This window comes from Adelges cooleyi, unplaced genomic scaffold (genome assembly GCF_023614345.1).
Source record: "Adelges cooleyi isolate 19-005CV unplaced genomic scaffold, UGA_ACOO_1.1 ACOO_flye_CR_arks_rails_tigmint_CR_PRNA_247, whole genome shotgun sequence".
Taxonomy (NCBI): Eukaryota; Metazoa; Arthropoda; class Insecta; order Hemiptera; family Adelgidae; genus Adelges; species Adelges cooleyi.
The window spans coordinates 12,303,895-12,324,616 of NW_026095912.1; the positions used below are offsets into that span (position 1 = coordinate 12,303,895).

Here is a 20,722-nt window from a genome sequence, read left to right on the forward strand (position 1 = left end):
AATCGTATATCATTTAAAATTTGTTAGGATTCCGTTTCTCTTCCAAGGAAATCCAGTCGGGTAGACAATTGCTCTAGAGGTTGAGTTCCTGACCGTAACATAATATAAAAACTCAAATTAAAATGCAGTTTTGTTTTTATTTAAATGAGATTCAAATATTAATTTCGGAGACTTTTTATTTAAACTAATATTGTACTTAAATAAATGTTTTTTAAAATAAATATTTATATAATATATGCAATTTTGTTTTTTTATTTTTAATAAGATCCAAATAATGATTTCAGATACATTTTTTAATAAGTATTATTTAGTAGAAAAATATATAGTTATCTGTCTAAAAAAACATTAATACACGAATTAATTAAAATAAAATATATTATGGTTAAAAATATCTTTTTAAATAATAACAATATATTTGATGCACTGAATATAAACTTACTAAGGTCACTCTAAAATATACAATTAGATAAGGCTTAAACACACTACTGAGTTTCATTTTCAATAAACCTATTTTATAATTTATGAAATATTACTATATTTACTTTTGACTATTGAATAGGCACATAACATTGTGCAGCTATTTAATGATAATTAGTATAACATGTTTTACAATTACATTAATTACAAAAAAAAAGTTTTTTAGACATTTTAGACCTAAAAGCTTCACAAACTTAGACCTATTTAGGATGGTCCAATTTCTTTTCTCGGTTATTGTGGCAATCGATTTTTGATATTTCAATTAGAATTTTCCTTTGGATTTCTCAATTTTTTAGTATTCACTTCGTTGGCTTTTTAAGTAAATGAAATAGTTACAAATTGTACCATGAACCTTATAGAAATTAACCTGAAAACAAATCGACATGATCGAAATTTATTAAAACCCTTATTTTCTCAAATATTGCCCATACAAAACCCGTCTTTTAAAAAGTTTTTGACTCCTTAAGAACGTAAAGGACTATATTATTTTATTTGGGGGCAAAATATAGGACGTCAAACCGTTTTTTTTTTTTTTGGTCATTAACGGTTTTTTTTTTTTACAAATATCGTTACTTTTATTACAAAACACAAACGGCTGTTGCGGTAGTTTTATTAAAATGCGATATTTATAGAGCTGATCAGCCACGAGTGAAAACTCCAAACCGCATGGCCGACGCTGCACAACGACAGCGAAATTAACAGCGTGTAGACGACCAACAGATATTTTGCCCACCACGACGGTTTGCGTTTTGTGAACTTTTTCGATCGGTGTTGATCCTTGATCGCGATAAACATGGCCGTCAACCTTTGCGCGTCGATCGAGATCTTTTCGAAATTATCTGCGGCCACGGCGCCGGTTTTCACCACGTTCAAATGCGCCCTGGCCCTTTGCAATATTTTCCGGTACTGTTTGTCTATGCAGTTCTTGTCGTACCTTTCCATCCGGTCTCTGACGAGTCGTTCTCGGGCAACGACAAGTGAACCTTCGAGTGCCATCAAGTCTCGCACGACCCTTGCGAGCTTTGCATCTGGACCGTTTTGGCTGTACCCGTAATGATCAACGCGGCTGCGGCTGGCCGTGGTGGTATTCGACGTGAACATTTGCAGTATTTCGCCTTCGAATCTGTTAAATGTTTAAAACAATCATTTTCTGTTCGTTCGTCAATTATACCTGTTATTTAATAAAGATCAGTTTTTTTTTTTTTTTTTAACGCTAATTTCCATAACTTCGTGAATCCCTGCTGACACAAACCGTTAAGAGTCTAATCCTATCCTCCGGCAGTGTTCTTATTAGTTTTACATTCACTACTAGATCAGACGAACGAATAAGCTGTTGTCCGGGTGTGAGAATCTTCTCGATGTCGGGAGACCAAAACGTCTGGGAGAGGAGGAAGCTGGAAGAGTTGAATTTCACAGCAACAAGGTTCTCCGGCTCCAAACTTAAGCACCTCTATACTAAAACTAAAGGGCAATCCGTCAGCCTATCAATCATTGGTTTTCCAGTCACGGATGTCATACTAAGGGGATCCTTATTTTGAGTTTAGTTGAATTTTAATAAGTACACGCACCCATTAAATTGGTTCAAAATGGATAAAAAAAAAAAAAAAAAAAAGGCCATCAACATTTCTACGGTATAATTTTTACTACATACCGAAGATTGGGTAATTGACTCCATTCGGAAATATTCGAAATTGACCCTGACATGTGTTTATTTCCAACTGCCAGTCAAACAAACATTTTTCATAAATAGGTATTAACTACTGTAATTATAGTAATAATCTGCTATCAATTCAATTGGTTAAAACAAACAATTACTAATGTAGTTTTTTTTGTTTTTAAAAAAGCACATTTAATATGTTTTACACGATCAATAGTGTTAATGTTATTTTTAATTAAGCCAGCATTACCCAGCATACATTAGGTAGGTATATGTTTAATGTAAAATTACACATTAACAATAAAAATGTATTTTAATAATTGCTTAAACATGACAATAATAGTAATAGGGAATAATTACATTTTTGTCCCGAATCTCGTATTCCCAAAATTAATAAAACAAGACCAGTAAAACAGTCTGCAGTTCTATACCATACAACGTAATGAGAAACAATCACAATTTTGTAGTTTTTCTTTTTGGTTAAATTTATGTTATTTTACCATATTCAATAATAAACAATTTTTCATCTTTTAAAACATTTTCTAGACCTCTAATATCTTTTAAAACTTTGATGTGACAGTGAATTTATGGTAAGTATGTTAAAACGAGTACAGTAAGAAAGTATTAAAGTGAGGTGCAATGTCCACAGGTTAGCACCAAATCGTTTATTTGAAAGTGATTGTATCACTTTCAGTTTTAACAATTCCTGTAGACCAGTGAGTTGTGACCTCCCTGTCCCCACTATGTCACGACTACACTGTACGGGGGTATTTTTTTTTTATGGCTGAATTATGAACGTCTTGTGAAATTCTGTTAGAATGATCGATGATTTTAATTGCAATACCTTGTACTCAATAAAAAAATATATTCCCATTGCAGTAAACCTCTGTGATTTAAGCATAATATACCACCGTAACAGTCAACTACCTGTTCGAGTTTCAAACAATTGAAATTATAAAAGTATTCTGTATACACTGTATAAACTTTTTACACACATGTTAGGTAAGGTAGGTAACTGAATCCTGAATTATACTCTATAGTTACTAAATTTGTTGTAGTACCTACCTAATTGTCTATCAAGATTGGAATTTAGATATTAAAAATACTGGAAAATGCCAAATCGGGAAAAAATCACTTTTTAACTGTCTTAACACAATTTATGTGCCCAATTACTCAGATCATTTAACCGAAGTTTTAAAACATGTTTTCCCGATTCATTAATAGTTAAAATGAACTAAAGCTTTAAACTTCAGCTATAGTCACAAATCACTGTCAATTTCTGTATAGGTCTACGGTATACTATAATTGATTGGGAATTAGAATTAAAAAGGAACATAATACGTGACGTTATAAAAACTTTTCGGGAGAAACAAAAAACAGTTTATAAATTTGCTTATTCAGATCAATCATCACAATTTCGATTAAATAATAATGTATTAAAAATAATTAGCGAAGTTAACAAATTTTAAAGCAATTTGTGTTTTTATACATGATAAAAATTACTGACATATGTCATAAGTTGTAACATAGGTCTCTTTTTAACAAATGCCCATTCAATTGTATAGGCCGACGTGCAACCAGGTTACCTCCAGCCGTGATATCAATCTGGTTACAACATGAGGTAGTCTGATAACACCAGAAAAGGTCTGAGGTTATCAACAAAATAAACAATACTATTTAATTGAAATTTGAAGCTTCCAGCTCACTGCCGTGTGATGATTGAGAGTCGAGACTCTAAAGTTTATCTAGTCATTTTTTTTTTTTAAATTATAATAAATAATCATCAGGACAAGGACCATCTTAATCAACGGTATAATATTTCGCAAGTATAATTAAAATTTGCTTACAACAACATTTTAGGTACTAATACACAGCTAGTGTAAGAAAGTTAATGTCATAATGTTGTATTACAGTTTTATAATGACACTGAACAATGAGAGTATGGTACTCAAACGTTTTTTGGATAATTTGGACACCGCAAAACTCTGTGAAATTACAAGGTCAGTTTATCATGGCGGCGCAATCAGAATAAACACAAGAGAAGGTATTACCGTCTTGAAACTTTTTTTACAAGAAAACCTATTTGATGGGAGTTTGATTTTGATTGCAACAATATTTTCATAGCCTTCGAATAGCCCTTTTAATTTTGTTTTCAGAGGCCGAAACAATGCTGTTGACACAACCCAGCTGGCGTATTTTGACTTGCAAAAAAACGCCATTACAGACAATTGTACTTTTTTTAATAAAACATGGAATCAATGTAGCTCCAGATATCAATAAAATTCAGGCGGTTGAGTATTTTAAGTTACTCCTCGATCCGACTGGACAACAGGTATGTGTACTGATAAGATAACATGTCTAACTCGATCTTTCTTATCGTGTCCAGGCTATAAAAAAGATGCTTTGTTTTGTTATATTCCTTTTTTACTCCATTGATTGGCTACTTGTATAGCCGCGTCCGTTGCATTCGCCAGATCTTCAGGTGTGCATGGCACTGGGTTTAGGGGGCACACTAGAATATGTTGTTCTGTTTGTTCACTTCCACAGTCGCAGTCTACGGTTCCCGTATCGTATCCCCACTTACGTAGATTTTTCTTTGTTCGGGCAACACCTACTCTCAATCTATTGAGTGTTTTCCAGGTGTTCCATTCGTTGCGATATCCGGGTGGAAGTTTTTCCATTGGCCTTATTTTAAAATTATTTGTTAGGTTCAGAGCTATCCATCTTCGGTGTCGTTCATGCTCAAGTGATGTTGTGATCTCCGTGGTTGATTTCAGAAAGTTTTTCCTCGATTTCAGTCTGCTTGGGGCCGGTTGGTGTCCATGGAGTGGGTGTCTTTCATCATTTACCTGGGCTGTTTTTTGAGCATCACTGGCCACACTTCTTCTAATATCGGGGGGTGCTATGCCAGCTAGAACTTGTACCAAAGGTATGGGTGTGGGTTTTAAGCATCCAGTTATTAGGCGGCATGTTTCATTTAAAGCTACATCTACCTTTTTCGCATGGCACGATCTACTCCATACTGGGCATGCATACTCTCCGGCTGAATAGCATAAGGCGAGTGCTGTGGTTCTTAGCAACTGGGGGTTAGCGCCCCACGTTGTTCCGGTTAGTTTCCTTATTAGGTTGTTTCGTGTTGTGACTTTCATTTTGATTTTTTCGCAGTTACTTTTGAAGGTTAATGTTCTATCTAATATGACTCCTAGGTACGTAGGTGTTTGTGTATGTTCAAGATTAATGTCCCGCCATTGTATTTTGAGTTCCTTTTTTGCCTGCTTATTGTTAAGGTGGAATGCACTTACTTGCGTTTTTGTAGGGTTGGGTTTTAGTGAGTTCTGTATATAGTAGCTATTCAATTTCATCAGCGCAAGTGTGAGTGTTTGTTCAACTTCACTAAATGTATTTCCTTGTGCAGTTATCGCTAGATCGTCGGCGTATAGGAAATGACGAGTATTTTCCAATATGGGCTGGTCATTTGTGTATACATTAAAAAGTATTGGTGCGAGAACACTACCTTGCGGGAGGCCATTTTTTAAATTTCTCCATCGGCTTTTTTGGTCTTGTAGTCGTACATGGAATCTTCTATTTCTATTCATTGACTCAATTACTTTCGTCAGGTGGTAGTCCTTAGTTATTTTATATACTTTGTCCAGTAAGAGGTTATGATTAACAGTGTCATATGCTGCAGTCAAATCTATGAACACAGCTCCGGTTATTTTTTTTGTTTCAAAACCATCTTCGATGGTCTGTGTTAGGTTCAATATCTGGCTAGTGCAGGATTTCCCTGGTCGAAACCCAGCTTGATTTTTAATTAGGTTTTCTTCTATGACTGGGGCTATTCTGTTCAAAATTAATCTTTCATATAGCTTATACATATGGCATAGTAACGATATTGGTCTGAAATTTTTTGGATCGTTTGGTAGTTTCCCAGGTTTTAATAGTGCTATCACTTTTGCCTTTAGCCATTGTTTTGGGATTCTTGCTGTTTTACGGCATTCGTTAAAAAACTTCAATATCCATTCCTGTGTGTTTTTTCCAAAGCGTTTTATTATTTCTGTTTGTATTTCATCTATTCCGGGTGCTTTACCTTCTTTCATCTGTTTTATTGCATGTATTAGTTCTTCTTTGCTAAAGTCTGCTTGGATAAGTGATCTTTCATTTTTTTTGTCCCTGGGCGTTTGTATTCTTTTTGTTTTGTTTTCAGGTTTACCATTTTTGAGAAGGACATGTGCGACTTGATTTGCTGTTACATTACTACGTTGTCTAATGGCTTTTGTATCCCCGTTTAACTGTTTTAAGGTATTCCAAGCTTTTTTGCTGTTTCGGGTCATGTCCATGTTTTCCACTAGTGATTTCCATTTTTGTCTTCTGTTATCATTTACCGCTTGCATCAAATTCTGTCCAATTAGTATTGTATTATCAGCGAAAGGGTCTCTATCGAATTCTTGTTTGTACTTTTCAAAAAGCCTTGAAGAGGCTTTGTCAAGTCCCGTCACATACTGTGATCTACATCCTCTAGGGATGTGTTTTCTGGATATTTCTTTCACTATGTTCACAAACTTCTCGTAGTTTGGTAGTGTGGGCTCGATTTGTTGGATTTTATTTTCCAAAGCTTCTGTGAATTCCGTCCATCTAGCTTTTTTGTAGTTAAATCTCCGTTTAAATGGTACACTTTGTGCTCTAACGACAGCGTGGATTTGCAAGCACATAGGTCTATGTTGTGTATTTGGTATCGGTTTCCCTATATATTTTGAACTCTGTTGTGCAATGCTATTTGTTACGAAAATGAGATCTGGGTTGTACCCTCTCTTCCAGCGTCCACTATTAAAAGAGTGTGGTAGCTTAGGGTCGTGTATCAGCGTTAAGTTTTCTGCTTCTGACTATTCTTCCAGTTTTTGTCCATCTTCATTAGTTTCAGTATAGCCCCAACTCACACTATGGCTGTTAAAATCACCTACAACTATATTGTTCGTATCTCTTTTAAAGTTTTCCGGGGTTATAAATTCGTATGGTTGGGCTGGAGGTTTATATACTGATGTTATTGAGCAGTTCGTTAATTCAATGGTAATTATTTCTATACTATTTATTTGACTAGATCCTACTGATTTTATGACTAGATTAGGTTTTGTGAATATTGCACTTCCATATTTTTTGTGCGGTATTTCTAATGCTATTTACATGCCATTAATTTTTGGGCGGTTGTCATTTATACCTCGATGTGTTTCTTGGATGCAAAGTATATCGCACTTCCATTCAACACATAGTTCCGATAGTAATAGTTCTTTGGGACTAGATAGTCCTTCGATGTTGATTGACATAACTGTCAGCGCTGGGTGGCCCTGAAAAGGGCCGTTTTGGGTAAGCATCTTTATTCGCCCGGTGGTGGTGAGATTAGTTAGCGATATATCCTAGTCTAGGTTATATCGCTATGCGGGGGACGCCACGTGCAGGCTCTCACCATGACCCCCGTCTAACTCGATTAAAACTTAAAATTATAGCTAAATATATTAAAGTAGTTGTTTTTGAATATAACATGGGCTACTACACAAAACTTGTAAAACGGTGTCCATTAACTTCAGTTATTAAAATATATTACATATTATGTAAATGTCCATCGGTAGGTATTTATTAATAATCAATATTGTTTTAACTTAAATCTTTTTAAAATAATTGATTTACAAATTCACACCTTGGTTTTATTTATAATAATTGGATAGTGTTAGACGTTAGTGAGAAAGAGAATAAGTCATTTTTGGCCACATTCATATTTTATATCAATTTTACAGGAAATTTTTCACAGCAACAATTAATGACACTGTCTTTTTTTATATTCATTCGAGTCAATTAAATTTGTTTATGCAAAAAGGAACTGTAGGGCATTCCTCACAATTTTTAAGAGGGATACATTTTTAGCCCTGTAATGTAATGTTATCAAACAATTTCGGATTTATGATCTATAGACTTTCTATCCAAAGAAATCAGTACAGCGGTTAAAAAAGTATTGTGGGTAATAAAAAAAATGAAATAATAAACATTGTGAAAACAACACGTTTTCTATGCTCTGCATCATAGCTTAAATGGATTTATATTAATTATTTGTAGTACTACTATGTAGAGTTTATAAATATTGTTAAATATTTACAGTAATATTTTTATAATTTATAACTCAATTATGTGTTCAGGTGGCGTTGCCCAATCCGATGATTCGACCTGCATTATTTCAAAATGTAAGTTTCAATTATTTCAAAAAGTCGCATCAACATTATTATTAACAATATATTATTATTTAACTGTTGTTTTAGTTAGAGGTGCAAGCCATACAACCTACAGCGCCTACTGACGCAGTGAAACTACTAGAGGATTTCATTAAAATGTTTGGTAAAAATTTTTATGAATTGCTGAATAATATGGGCGCACCTGGCAAAAACCAATTGGACGGACGTTATTTTTATGAAAATTGTTCAATGACAGTAAGAATACTGAGCGCCAGCCAAGAAATCGACGAGAAGTATCAAAACACAATGCCAGTCTTAGAAAGTTTGTTGAACATCAAGACACAACATCAGCTTTTTTTCTCTCCTCATTTGGCCGATGAAATCAAATGGAAAAAAGAATCGCACGGGCTGTTAAAAGTCCAAATCGGAGGTACCCTTCATCAGGGCATCGGAAGAATGGTCGGCATTTTTGAACAACAATTTATTCTCCGAGAAGACCCTGTAGCAAAAAACACGTGGAAAATACTACAGACTAGTTTAATTTTGAAAAATATGGATAGACCTCAATTAAGTTTAGGCGAGCCAAGTCAATTGTGTATTACTGAGTCTTGACAAATTATTATTAAGTGTTATAAGTAAAATACTTATGTCTGTATTTTGGAAATATAAGACAAAAGTAATGTTTGTGTATTATATTATTACATAATATGTATATTAATAAAAACGTTTTTGTCACAAGTATTTAGAATTCTTAAAAATAATTAAAGTAAATTATAATATATATTGCATAAGTGTTAACGTCATGTTTAACATAAATTCTGATTCAAATAAAGGCTTAGCAAGTTTTTTAAGTAAATTAAAGTTTCGACATTTCAATAAAGTAACTAACAAATTATTCTTAATTTATAGTAATTTTAATAGAAGCAATAGTAGTAAAAGAATTTGGTATCATTTAATGTACACATTAGTCTTTTTGAAATGAACATAAAACTTACGACTAGTTCCATTACAATAAAACTTCACTAGTTGTCATAAACATTATATTAATGTAAGCAGATAAAAAATTACATAAAAAAAAAATTGGGAAATATTACAATTATCTATATAAAGATTTACATAATGACATTGTTTATTAATTATTAATGTGAACTCAATAAATATCATAAAAATGTAAAAGATTCAAGCAAAATATTTATGTAAAGATGAAAAAAAAATTTATTTAACATTTAAAAGATTCAATCGATTCAATTGGTAACACCGTATACTGCACAACGCGATGCCAGTCTGCGAGCATGAATATTTTTTACGATTTTTGCATCCTTTCACTTCACATAACTTCTGAACTGGAGGTTGTCTAAATAAAATAAAACAAAATAGTCATGACAATTGAATTTCAAATTATTACCTATGATTTGTTTATAATGAGTTGTAAACCAAACATTTATTGGACTTGATGTTCAGAGTTAAAAACTCCTATAAAGGTAAACTGAATTTGGAAAATTCCAGCTGGATATTTTTAATTACATGGGTTAAAACCCAGGTTTCTCATTTACACGGTGTCAATATATTTTAATACCTGTGTAGTTATAACCTCTAATAAAAGTCCGTATTTAGTCGTTTCCATCAACGAGTCAAATCAGTAATCAGTAAGAAAATTGTCGACTGAAGTTAATGAAATAGAAGTAAAACACGCATACTGAGCAAACTTGTGCATTTCACGTAAGTCCTCGAGCTACCCCTACTTCCGTTATATCCTTTTATTTTTGTTTCTGGATCCATGATAACTTATAATCGCTGAACTGATTTTTATGTGTAGCAAGTCTATAGATAAGCAGTACCCAAATAGTTCTTAATATGGCCAAAAATAAAAAAAAAGATCTATAACTGCCTTCAAAAACCGATAGAAACATCTTAAAAATAATAATTTAATTTTCAATTATAAATCACAGGACTCAGAACTAGTCAACCTACATCTAAACTTGTGTGGTTTATTCCTTAAAAATAGTACTACTAAATACTGATATACAGTGGAAAACCAAGAAAATATTGTTACCTGTTAATTTTTTCTTGCAAAAGAAAGGGGTAACTTTTAGAAACTTTTTATTTTACCTTTTTATGTGTACCTAGGTTTTCAACTGTAAATTAGTCTGTAGGCAGATTTAATGTAGCCGTATAACACATACATTGTTTATTATATATTATATATATTATTGTATCATTCTTTCATACCAGAGCGTTTTTTTAAATTTTGACTCATTGAAGAAAAACGGCAAATTAAGGGTCTTTAAATTTTTCTTTAGAATCTTACAGTTTCATCAAATTTGATGTCCCCATTGCTACAACAATTTGTTATGATACTTATTTATTTACATACTTGGATTTTGAACTTTTTAGAGGAAAATCCATTCCTTCTGGGAACAACAAGTCAACTTTATCATCTTTGCTAACGTATACAATATTATTCACAGCTTTCCTCGCCATTCGTCCTTTTGCACTATTTTTGGTTTTGCTTTCGTGTTTTTTTAACAATCGTTCCATTGTGCGCTTCTTGTCATTTTCTCTTTTTTCATCTGCCTGTTGTTTTCTTTTCTGAGATTTAATGGCTTTTTTTTGTAACATTTCAGGAGTCAATACCTTTTCTCTGTACCCTGTAAAAATTTAGATTATAGAAAACACTTGTAGTCAATCAGAGAAAATGTGTAGAAATTTCATTATACATTACCAGAAGGTAACGCGACAAGTTCTTCAATGAATTCATTATGTTCGCTCTTTCTGTCGAACATCGCTCTTTGTCTAGCAGTCATCATTTTGGGGTCTTTTTTCGTGATGTTTTTCAACTCTTCGTCTACTTCATTCAATTTACCAGTTTCGATTGCTTTTAACCAACGTTCTTCGTCGCTTGAACCTGCACTTTCTTTGTTACTTTTTACTTTTTTTTTCTTCACCCCTGGACTTTGCAACAACCCTCGAGCATTGCTGGATAAACTAAAAAAAGAGAAGGTTAACTCATGTGCTTGATAATTACCTAGGAACGACAAACAGGTATTATGTTTAATTTTATTGAAGATTTTACCTTGGTGTTACGACATCAATTTCGTCGGTCCCAGACATGTTTTAAAGTCGAATACGTTTATAAAATATTATGTTGAATGTTTATTATCTGTAGCTGTTTATTTATGGTTAATGTTATTGATCAAAACCAATCTTGCAAGCAAAATGGAACAACAATATTTTGTAGTTTAGATAAAAAGAAGGAGAAACTACCGGGTTGCTACCACTTTTCCCAAATTTTATAAATTACCAATGTCTTATTAATAATGTGTTTTTCATTTAAGTGAATTTTGTACTGATACGGAGAGCAAGTATAACCGTGTGTTGGGCACTCTCTCGCTCGGCGCCGTCGCTTACCTTTGCTAAACCGAAAATATCATAATATATAGGTTTTACAAACTACAGTCTAGGAGGAGGTTACTGATTGAAAGTAACTAGTAAGTTAAAAAAGTAATGTTGAAAGAATAAATAGAAAGATAAGAATAATAGAAAGATGAAAGATCTGATAAGAAATTGGTTATTGGGAAAAAGTGTACAATGGGAAAAATTGTCCTTAGTAACGTAATGTGGGAAAAGTAGTGTTATCCCAAAATCTCGATGATACTGATAAGCGATAAGAACCGTTATCACTTATCATATTTTCAAAATAAATAAACGTAATTTAAACGTTTAATAAATGCCTGAAAAACACCCAAAATATTTTTTCAATATACAATCGCAAAATAAAATATTCATAATTCAAATTTTGACCTCGTTCACTGTTGTAAAAAATATATTTTCTCATTGAGGACTACTAAGTTACATCAACTTTAGTACAAAATTATAATGCTTATATTATTAAAATAAATTAATGACGACTATGGCAATGTCGAGCTTAGAAAAACTCAACAAATTACTTGCGTGTGGCAAACGACAAAAATCGATCGACGACGTCTTGTTCAGACCGATTGACAAACTATTAAGAATTTACAGACGCGATGGAATATTTGAGATTGAAGATGAAATTGATGAACCACGGTAAATATTATCATGTGACTTACAAAGTTATCAGGTGAAACGACAACAGAAATAATGGTTTTTTTTTTTGTTAGACAAACAGATCAATTTAAATGCAATGTGAACGGATGTACTGGGAATTTTACATCAATGACGGCATACGCCATGCATTATAATTCAAATCATCGTTACACTTGTATATATTGTCGTAAAACATTGCAGTCGTCACATCTTTTAGATTTACATGTATGTGAAACGCACGATAATTTTTTTTCAGTGTCTGCGACCAGAAAACCCATGGTGACTATAATCTGCCAAATAGTATTCTATAAAAACAAAATTGGGTCTAATTTATTTTTTCTCATTTTAGTATAAATGCTTAATTGAAACTTGTTGTGAACTATTTTGGAATGCTGACGAGAGAATGAACCATTGTAAGGAATATCACAAATTAACACAAAGCTTTTTACTCCATCAAGGAAAAAAGTAACATTATTTGTTGTAATTTTATAACTATTGATAAAAAAAATAGAAATATGTGGTCAAATTTGTATTTTGTATTTTAGAAAAAACTATAAGAAAAGAAACAACAACAGAACACAAAGTGGTGGCACGTCATCATCTTCAGGCCTAGAGACTATGGCAGATTTAAATATGATTTTAGACTAATTTTTATTTGAATCTTCTAACTAGTATAATTTTGCCTGTTGAATTTTTACTAAAAAAAAAAACAATTATTTGTTAACTATGAGCGTGTATTATTTTTTTTTTTTTTACCAAAAATAACCAAACATAATTAAAGCAATTAAGTATATTATAATAAAAAAATTTTGTTTGTAATTTGAAAACCTTTTATAAAACAATTTTTTTATTTTTTATCTTATTTTTTTTTCTCGTATTAAAATACTTCAAATGACATGATAAATTGGGAAATTACTATTTATTTTTTAAATTCTATAAACAGAGCCTAGACAAAGGATCTGCCAAACTGCTTTGAATGAATATTTCATCACTGAATAAGATGGAAAACTGCTTAACCGTCACCCATCTACTCATACGTTTTTAATTTATCCATTTTTTTGCGGAACTCATCCCAATAACTCAATTAACTCCACGTATACTCTACTTGAAAGTGAATTGGTAATTGGACTCCATTGTTAAAAATTATTATTTGTTTACATCCTGCAAGCATTTTAATTTATTCCTTCATTGATTACAATAAAACAGGTTATTACTACTTTGAAGGCGGTTTAAAACAAATTGTCAAGTTTAAGAAAATCCTCTGAGTGAAATACTGCGAAATAATCCAGAGAATTGTTTAATTCTGAAAATAGTCCAGTCATTATATTTTCAACTTATTTGAATACTATATTATTTGGGTACAATAGTTTTTACTGAATTGATTTAATCGTACATCAGAATTTTCTAATTGTCAAGTTTACGCGACTAATACTTACAAGAAGTGGGCAGTACGAAATTGTGCTACCAAAAAAAATAAGTGTTACTCAGTATGACCTTTTTCCCGTCGCATCACCACTATTGCACCCAACTCAATTGTGCCGGCTTTGTTTATTTCACTACTATGTTTGTAGTTTTACGGACAGACAACGTTCCTGCAAAATGAACGCGTAGAAAATAAAAATAAATTATTAATATTTTAAACGTAAGACCTTTCCCCGCCGTTTGATCTGTGATAAGAAAGTGATAACGGCAACGTATTTGACACAAAAGCGTGAGGGCAAAAGCGCTCTCTGTCGGCCATTTATCCGTACTACATGAATTATTAGGGCCAAGGGGCCGATGCTGCCGTTCCGAAGGTTACCACTTTTATGGCTACCGCTCCTACCCTGAATGTTACCGTAACCGCGGTCACCGGAGTCAGACCGCCTTTCACCTCCACAGCGAAAACCGTGATAATTCTCGACCACGGGCACGGACCAACACACACACACACACACAACAACATTATCGTATCGACTGTAGTGTGTCTTGTGGTTGTTCTTTTACTGCTGGCGCTGACTGCCGTTTTGTACACATAATTATACTTATATATATATGTATACATAACAATAATAATAACTTTGTTAACACACATACACAACGAACTCGAGAGAAACTGTTTTCGTGTCGGACAGCGGACTACATTTCGCTTTTTTTATCAATTTTTTTTTTCTACGGGTTTTTATAATATTTCGGTTTTATTATAGTAAAAATAATTTATATACATATACACAAATCGTAGCGGTATCTACGTCGATTTTATTTTGTACTATCGTTTGTCCATTTTTCGACTAACCGTCTTGTCTGCGAACTGACAACACACGAAAATATTATTACAATGTATTTATTCATTTTTTTGGTTACACTCCTAATTCGGTGTACTTAGATCGTAAAAAATAACGCAACACGAGTGGAAGTAATCTGTTCGCCGAGATAAATTCGCAATAGGATATTTCGTCTCGTCACCATGACCGAAACCTTAACTTGTCGTCCAAAGAAAGTACAGCTATTTTAGCCATCGTTGTCGATCTGCTATGACCGCCATCGGTAATCATCATTACTAGACAACTAACGGTTCACCCAACGCAATATGATGAATAGCGGCGTACCCAAAAAGCGTACAAACCTCCGAATCAAAGCCTTTCCAGTGAGTTAACCAAGTTTGTAGTATCTATTAAATCTTAAATCTATTATCATTCTCCTCACTGTTCTTTGACCACTTTGTGTTTTAACAATGGGTTCGTTCATCCTCTAATTATAGTTTTAGCGCGGTTTGATAAGTCATGCCCAATATGTCAACATAATTCTATTCGTAAACTACAATTGCATGTTCGTAACGTAAAAATTAATATCTACAACTTTCCACAGTAATTCAGTTTTTCATGAGTTGTTCAGCTACAATCATTTCTACATAACACTCAATTTGGGTGTAAATTTACTTTACCGGACACCCTTTTTTTTTGCCATATTAAAGTGTTTTTACGAAACTGAAGTCAGAATTAGTCAGACTCTTCTAGTTCAAAAGTTATAGTTACTTGAAATTTGCATATTTCCGCGTGTATAATATTAGGCAGCGGTTGCGGCCGTCATCACATCATACATTTGTCGACATGCAATGATAGGAGGTTAGGTTCAGAGTCGCTGATGCTTCCAGAGCCGTAGGTTAGGTTAGTCCTTTAGGCGTACTATTTTTTTTCTACTTCTGCCTATTTATATACACAAAAAATATGCAAATTTCAAGTAGCTTTAACTTTGGAACTAGAGGAGTTCATTATTTTTTTACTTCAGATTCATAACAACACTATGGCAAAACAAATTTGTTCCAAAATTGTATGAGGTTTAATACAAGCAAGATATCAATGGTAACAGTATCTTTAAAAAATCATTTTTAAATATTTTAAGATAAGGGGTAAAAACTTTTTTTTTTCTTATAAAGTTACCAATCACTTAACAATGTGGGCTTTTTTTTTCTTTTGTGTAGCCATACTGGTTTTAGTCCTACTCTATGGTTTATGCTGTTAACTTTTTAGTTTTAGAAATTAAATTATAACATTAAAAAATATATGCTCTGATTTAATAACTATTAAATTATCAGTATTGTGTTTTTTAATGTGCAGATCTTAAAGCAACATATAAACAACAGTTCTTTAGAATTTATTTTTGTGTTTTCAAATAGGTCAAAACATTAAAAAATAAATTTGAATTTTAAATGTTACGATTTTTCAGATGACAATGGACGATAGATTGATTGATGGCATTTGGTTGTTGCTAAAAAATGCAATTCAGGAAATTCAGAAAAAAAATAATTCGGGTCTTAGTTTTGAAGAATTATACAGAAACGCTTACACAATGGTGTTATTGAAACAAGGCGAAAGGTTATATACAGGCATGAAAGAGGCGGTTATTAATCACTTAGAAAACAAAGTAAAGTATTTTTTACAAAACAATTTTCATAAATTTTTATTAACAACTGTTGATAATTTTTTGTAGGTGAGAGATGATGTTTTAAAATCTCTCAACAATAATTTTTTGCAAGTACTTAATGTTGCTTGGAATGATCACCAGACATCAATGGTGATGATACGTGATATATTGATGTATATGGACCGAGTGTATGTCAAACACAATGAAGTAGATAGCGTTTACAATTTGGGTTTGATATTGTTTCGGGATTTGGTAAATTATTAATGCTTTTTATTTGAAATGATAAAATTATCCATTTAATAACACTAATTTATCTTTAGATCGTTCGGTATGGATACATCCGAGATCATCTTCGTACAACTCTTTTGAATCTGATTAAATTTGAACGTAAGGGGGAAGTTGTCGATAAAATTGCAATTAAAAACGCTTGCCAAATGTTAATGATTCTTGGCATCCAAACTAGGAATGTCTATGAAGAAGACTTTGAGAAGCCTTTCTTAGAACAGTCTGCCGAATTTTACAAAGTATGTAAATTATATAAAGTGTAATAGTATAATAAATAATTTATGTACTAATTATTGAGAGGGTAAATGGGTTAAAGTTGGTAGTGTGTAATGTCAGTTTCATCCTCGTACAGGCGGTATCATTTACTAGGCTAAAAAAGCGTCCAGTGAAAATGGTTCTGTGCTAAACTCTCTGGTGACAAACCCTTAATGGGTCGCTTAAGCTAGGATAAAATAATATGAACATTAAAGACTTATTATTGTAATAATATGTTTTCTTTTGTACAGATGGAAAGCCAGAAATATTTAGCGGAAAACAGTGCTTCAATCTACATACGTAAAGTAGAATCGAGAATTATGGAAGAGTCGGATAGAGCGAAACATTATCTGGACGAGTCAACTGAATCGAGAATTGTTGAAGTCATAGAAGAAGAATTAGTGAAGAAAAATATGAAGACTATTGTCGAAGTATGAATGTATATTATAATATGAAATTCTATAATTAGAGACAATTAAATCTTGTATTAAGTAAAATTTTAAGTATGACAATTTGTTAATGATTAAATTTTATTTTCAGATGGAAAATACCGGGGTTGTTAATATGTTAAAAAACGATAAAAACGATGACTTATCGTGCATGTACAAACTATTGAGTCGTGTTCCTGGTGGCTTAAAAATTATGTCCGAATGCGTCAGTCAGTATTTACGTGAAATTGGCACATCATTAGTACAAGAAGAAGATGCTAGTACGACAAATATTGTTAACTATATGCAGGTATATACTATGGAAACTCGATAACAATGGCCTAATAAAAACCATTTCTATATACTTCATACACATATTTTTTTTTACAGAGTTTGTTGGATTTGAAGGACAGATTTAATCATTTCTTGGTTAACTCGTTTAACAACGACAAACTGTTTAAACAAATGATAGCTGCAGATTTTGAACATTTCTTCAATTTGAATCCAAAATCGCCTGAATACCTTTCATTGTTTATTGATGAAAAACTTAAAAAAGGAGTTCGTGGGGTAAATAAGTCTTATTTTATTTATGCTATCTAATCACTTTGTGATTCCTGATTAAAAATTACTCTTCTTCCGACTTCCATACATTTCCTATACAAACTCTTCATCAATTGATTGTATTGTTAGAAAAAATAATATCGTTTGTACCAAAAATGAATATAAAAAAGAACGATGAAAAATATTGTAAGTTGTAAAACATTGTTAACCTTTTTAATTTATATCACTGAATGCTGAGTACAAACAGCGTTAAAAAAAATAATTATAATATGTATTCCTGGGTCTAAAAATAAAAATATTTAATTAAAAAAAACAAAATGTTTCAGTTGAGTGAAAATGATATTGAAATAGTATTAGACAAAGCGTTGGTAATGTTCCGTTTTCTCCAAGAAAAGGACGTATTTGAGAGATACTACAAACAGCATTTAGCTAAGAGATTGCTTTTAAACAAATCTGTTAGCAATGACAATGAAAAAAACATGATCTCAAAACTCAAGGTAAGATTTTAATTGCTTTATATATTAATACTACAAAATAATTTCAATTCATATTAAACGATGAGACAAATAGATTTTTTTTTTTAGTTTATCATAACATATATAATTTTCTAAATAGGTTGCGGATTTAATGCTCTATTTAAAATCTTTTATTTGTTTTTGATAATGTAAATTTATTTTACAGACTGAGTGTGGTTGTCAATTTACATCGAAATTAGAAGGAATGTTCAAAGACATGTCTATATCGAACACAATTATGGACGAGTTTAAAGAACACTTAGCAAAATCGGATAAAGTAAGTTTGCTGCCTATAAATAAATAATTACATTGTTAATAATTTTTTTTTTATTCATTTATTTGATAGCATCAATTGAATTCAGTAGACCTTACAGTGCGAGTATTGACCACGGGATTTTGGCCCACTCATTCGACGTCAAAGTGCAATATACCTGTAGTTGCTAGGCTAGCTTTTGAAGATTTTCAAAAGTAAGTTGTTTATTGTAAAATGAAATATATGTTACTAAAAAAAACATATTTTGTTATCAGTTTTTACTTGGGTAAGCACAACGGACGACAGCTGACGTTGCAACCTCAATTGGGTTCGGCCGATTTGAACGCAGTGTTTTACGGATTAAAACGACCCGATACAGAGTCTTCCTCACAGATAAGCTCGACGGCTAGCAATATTGTAACGCCACCCAAAGAACGAAAACACATAATTCAGGTGTCCACGTACCAAATGTGTGTTCTACTGTTGTTTGTCACACGTGATAAATTCACTTTTGAGGTATGCTTGATTGATGTTTGTTTACAGACTATTTCATTTTACCAAAACTCGTTTTGCGACTGATTTAGGATATACTAAGTGAAACTGATATTCCCGAAAAAGACTTGATTAGGGCGTTACAATCTTTAGCGCTAGGAAAACCGACGCAACGGATACTTCTCAAGAGTCCAAAGTGTAAAGAAATTGAAATGAATCACGAATTTTGTGTCAATGACTCTTTTACCTCCAAATTACACAGGTAATAATACTCATTGAATACCAATTAAGTCATAACAGTTTTAGTTGTAAAAATACTAGTATTTTAATAAAAAGTATAAATTTGCATTGAAAGTATTTCACTAGAATTATATTTGAATTTCAGAGTGAAAATTCAAACAGTAGCGGCTAAAGGAGATACCGAACCCGAAAGAAAAGAAATCAGAAGCAAAGTTGACGAAGACCGTAAACACGAGATTGAAGCAGCCATAGTTCGTATAATGAAGTCGCGTAAAAAGATGAACGTAAGTAGATCGTCCGTTAACGAAACCAATATTACAAAATTATGGTTTAACTATACAAAACCTTTCTTATTTCATTTTTAGCACAATGCACTCGTTATGGAAGTGATGGAACAACTTAAAAGTCGATTTTTACCTTCGCCCATAATCATTAAAAAAAGAATCGAAGGACTTATTGAACGGGAATACATTTCGAGGTCTACAGAAGACAGAAAAGCATATTCCTATGTCGCATAGAAAATGACTCATAAGTTGACATTATTATTTTGTACTTAATTAAAAAATTAGGTATTTTTTTCCTAAGCGGAAAAATGTATGCAGCGTCTTAAAGACGATTGCGATAATAATTTTCGTTGTACAATCGGACAGAGAATTAGGTGCGCAATGTTCCTATTTTCGTTAAAATTATTAAGTAAACATTATTGTTATGGATATAAATAACTTATCCATAATACTTTTCGTTCCAATTGATATTGTTGACATACAATTTTCCAATTCACAATTATTATAATAACAGCACAAACATCATTTACAAAAAAAAAAATGTATAAAATTGTAAATAAATATGGGTTTGTAAATGACTGTAAATAGTATTTCGTATTAATATTTTATTTTGTATTTTTTAATCGAATAGTGTTATTTATAAATTGCATTTCGCAAAAGTTTATATAATAAAAAAAAAATTGTTTTATGTTCAAACGCTATTAACTACGTTAATTGTATTAGCTGTCTAGGTTGGAATTTGCATTGTTGTTAGGTAAATGTATTTGCTATTGACGTTTGTAAGACTATTTGCTATTCATTTGTTGATGATGAACATATTTTATGTATATTAAATTTCGTTTATAGTCAATTCTTATATATTTTTTTTTTCATTTATCGTTAAGTGTTTAAATATTTATGTCTTTAAATATATTTAATAAACCCAATTGCAAAGGTTAATGACTATTCTTAAATGGAATGCATTGTTAATTCTAATAATTTATGTATTGTATATTTTTTTCTTTTCAAAAATTATGATATTTTAAAATTGGTCAGATGATGTTTCAATAATAAAATAAAAATTCAAGAAATAAAACACAAACAACATTT

General features: G+C 31.9%; 4 protein-coding genes across 5 annotated transcripts; 3 read left to right on the forward strand and 1 right to left on the reverse strand.

Moving 5' to 3' along the window:
* Positions 1–3,797: 3,797 nt before the first annotated feature.
* Positions 3,798–9,029, forward strand: LOC126836775 (uncharacterized protein C3orf38 homolog). 2 transcript variants are annotated; one of them, XM_050570409.1, is made up of 5 exons: positions 3,798–3,960; positions 4,048–4,178; positions 4,291–4,466; positions 8,317–8,361; positions 8,437–9,029. In XM_050570409.1, exons 2-5 carry the CDS (start codon positions 4,055–4,057, stop codon positions 8,959–8,961), a joined length of 870 nt encoding a protein of 289 aa, XP_050426366.1. In that variant the 5' UTR covers positions 3,798–3,960; positions 4,048–4,054; the 3' UTR covers positions 8,962–9,029. The 2 variants fall into 2 exon arrangements, with proteins under 2 accessions (XP_050426366.1, XP_050426365.1); XM_050570408.1 differs by having other exon boundaries at positions 3,798–3,944.
* Positions 9,030–9,135: 106 nt separating this feature from the next.
* Positions 9,136–11,882, reverse strand: LOC126836776 (INO80 complex subunit B). Its single transcript, XM_050570410.1, has 4 exons — positions 11,423–11,882; positions 11,072–11,334; positions 10,724–10,997; positions 9,136–9,703 (listed from the first exon to the last, which is right to left on the reverse strand). The coding sequence occupies exons 1-4, from the start codon at positions 11,458–11,460 to the stop codon at positions 9,565–9,567; spliced, it is 714 nt and encodes a 237-aa protein (XP_050426367.1). The 5' UTR covers positions 11,461–11,882; the 3' UTR covers positions 9,136–9,564.
* Positions 11,883–12,051: 169 nt separating this feature from the next.
* LOC126836777 (zinc finger protein 511) lies at positions 12,052–13,167 on the forward strand. Its single transcript, XM_050570412.1, has 4 exons — positions 12,052–12,417; positions 12,492–12,696; positions 12,767–12,882; positions 12,963–13,167. Exons 1-4 carry the CDS (start codon positions 12,251–12,253, stop codon positions 13,063–13,065), a joined length of 591 nt encoding a protein of 196 aa, XP_050426369.1. The 5' UTR covers positions 12,052–12,250; the 3' UTR covers positions 13,066–13,167.
* A 1,193-nt stretch (positions 13,168–14,360) lies between these two features.
* On the forward strand, positions 14,361–20,617 carry LOC126836571 (cullin-3-like). Its single transcript, XM_050570107.1, has 14 exons — positions 14,361–15,043; positions 16,123–16,320; positions 16,387–16,572; positions 16,641–16,844; positions 17,112–17,291; positions 17,401–17,598; positions 17,679–17,855; positions 18,176–18,346; positions 18,531–18,641; positions 18,711–18,832; positions 18,893–19,133; positions 19,202–19,371; positions 19,495–19,633; positions 19,715–20,617. Exons 1-14 carry the CDS (start codon positions 14,987–14,989, stop codon positions 19,865–19,867), a joined length of 2,307 nt encoding a protein of 768 aa, XP_050426064.1. The 5' UTR covers positions 14,361–14,986; the 3' UTR covers positions 19,868–20,617.
* The last annotated feature ends 105 nt before the right edge of the window (positions 20,618–20,722 follow it).

Coding starts and splice junctions, on each gene's coding strand:
- LOC126836775 (XM_050570409.1), top strand. CDS start 4,055: ATGACACTGAACAATGAGAGTATGGTACTCAAACGTTTTTTGGATAAT. Junction 4,467..8,316: donor TCGATCCGACTGGACAACAG/GTATGTGTACTG, acceptor TTATGTGTTCAG/GTGGCGTTGCCCAATCCGAT. Junction 8,362..8,436: donor GACCTGCATTATTTCAAAAT/GTAAGTTTCAAT, acceptor CTGTTGTTTTAG/TTAGAGGTGCAAGCCATACA.
- LOC126836776 (XM_050570410.1), bottom strand. CDS start 11,460: ATGTCTGGGACCGACGAAATTGATGTCGTAACACCAAG. Junction 10,998..11,071: donor ACTTGTCGCGTTACCTTCTG/GTAATGTATAAT, acceptor AAATTTTTACAG/GGTACAGAGAAAAGGTATTG. Junction 9,704..10,723: donor CTAAAAAGTTCAAAATCCAA/GTATGTAAATAA, acceptor TATTTTATTTAG/ACAACCTCCAGTTCAGAAGT.
- LOC126836777 (XM_050570412.1), top strand. CDS start 12,251: ATGACGACTATGGCAATGTCGAGCTTAGAAAAACTCAACAAATTACTT. Junction 12,697..12,766: donor CTGCGACCAGAAAACCCATG/GTGACTATAATC, acceptor TTCTCATTTTAG/TATAAATGCTTAATTGAAAC. Junction 12,883..12,962: donor TTACTCCATCAAGGAAAAAA/GTAACATTATTT, acceptor TTTGTATTTTAG/AAAAAACTATAAGAAAAGAA.
- LOC126836571 (XM_050570107.1), top strand. CDS start 14,987: ATGATGAATAGCGGCGTACCCAAAAAGCGTACAAACCTCCGAATCAAA. Junction 18,833..18,892: donor GCTTTTGAAGATTTTCAAAA/GTAAGTTGTTTA, acceptor TTTTGTTATCAG/TTTTTACTTGGGTAAGCACA. Junction 19,134..19,201: donor GTGATAAATTCACTTTTGAG/GTATGCTTGATT, acceptor CGACTGATTTAG/GATATACTAAGTGAAACTGA.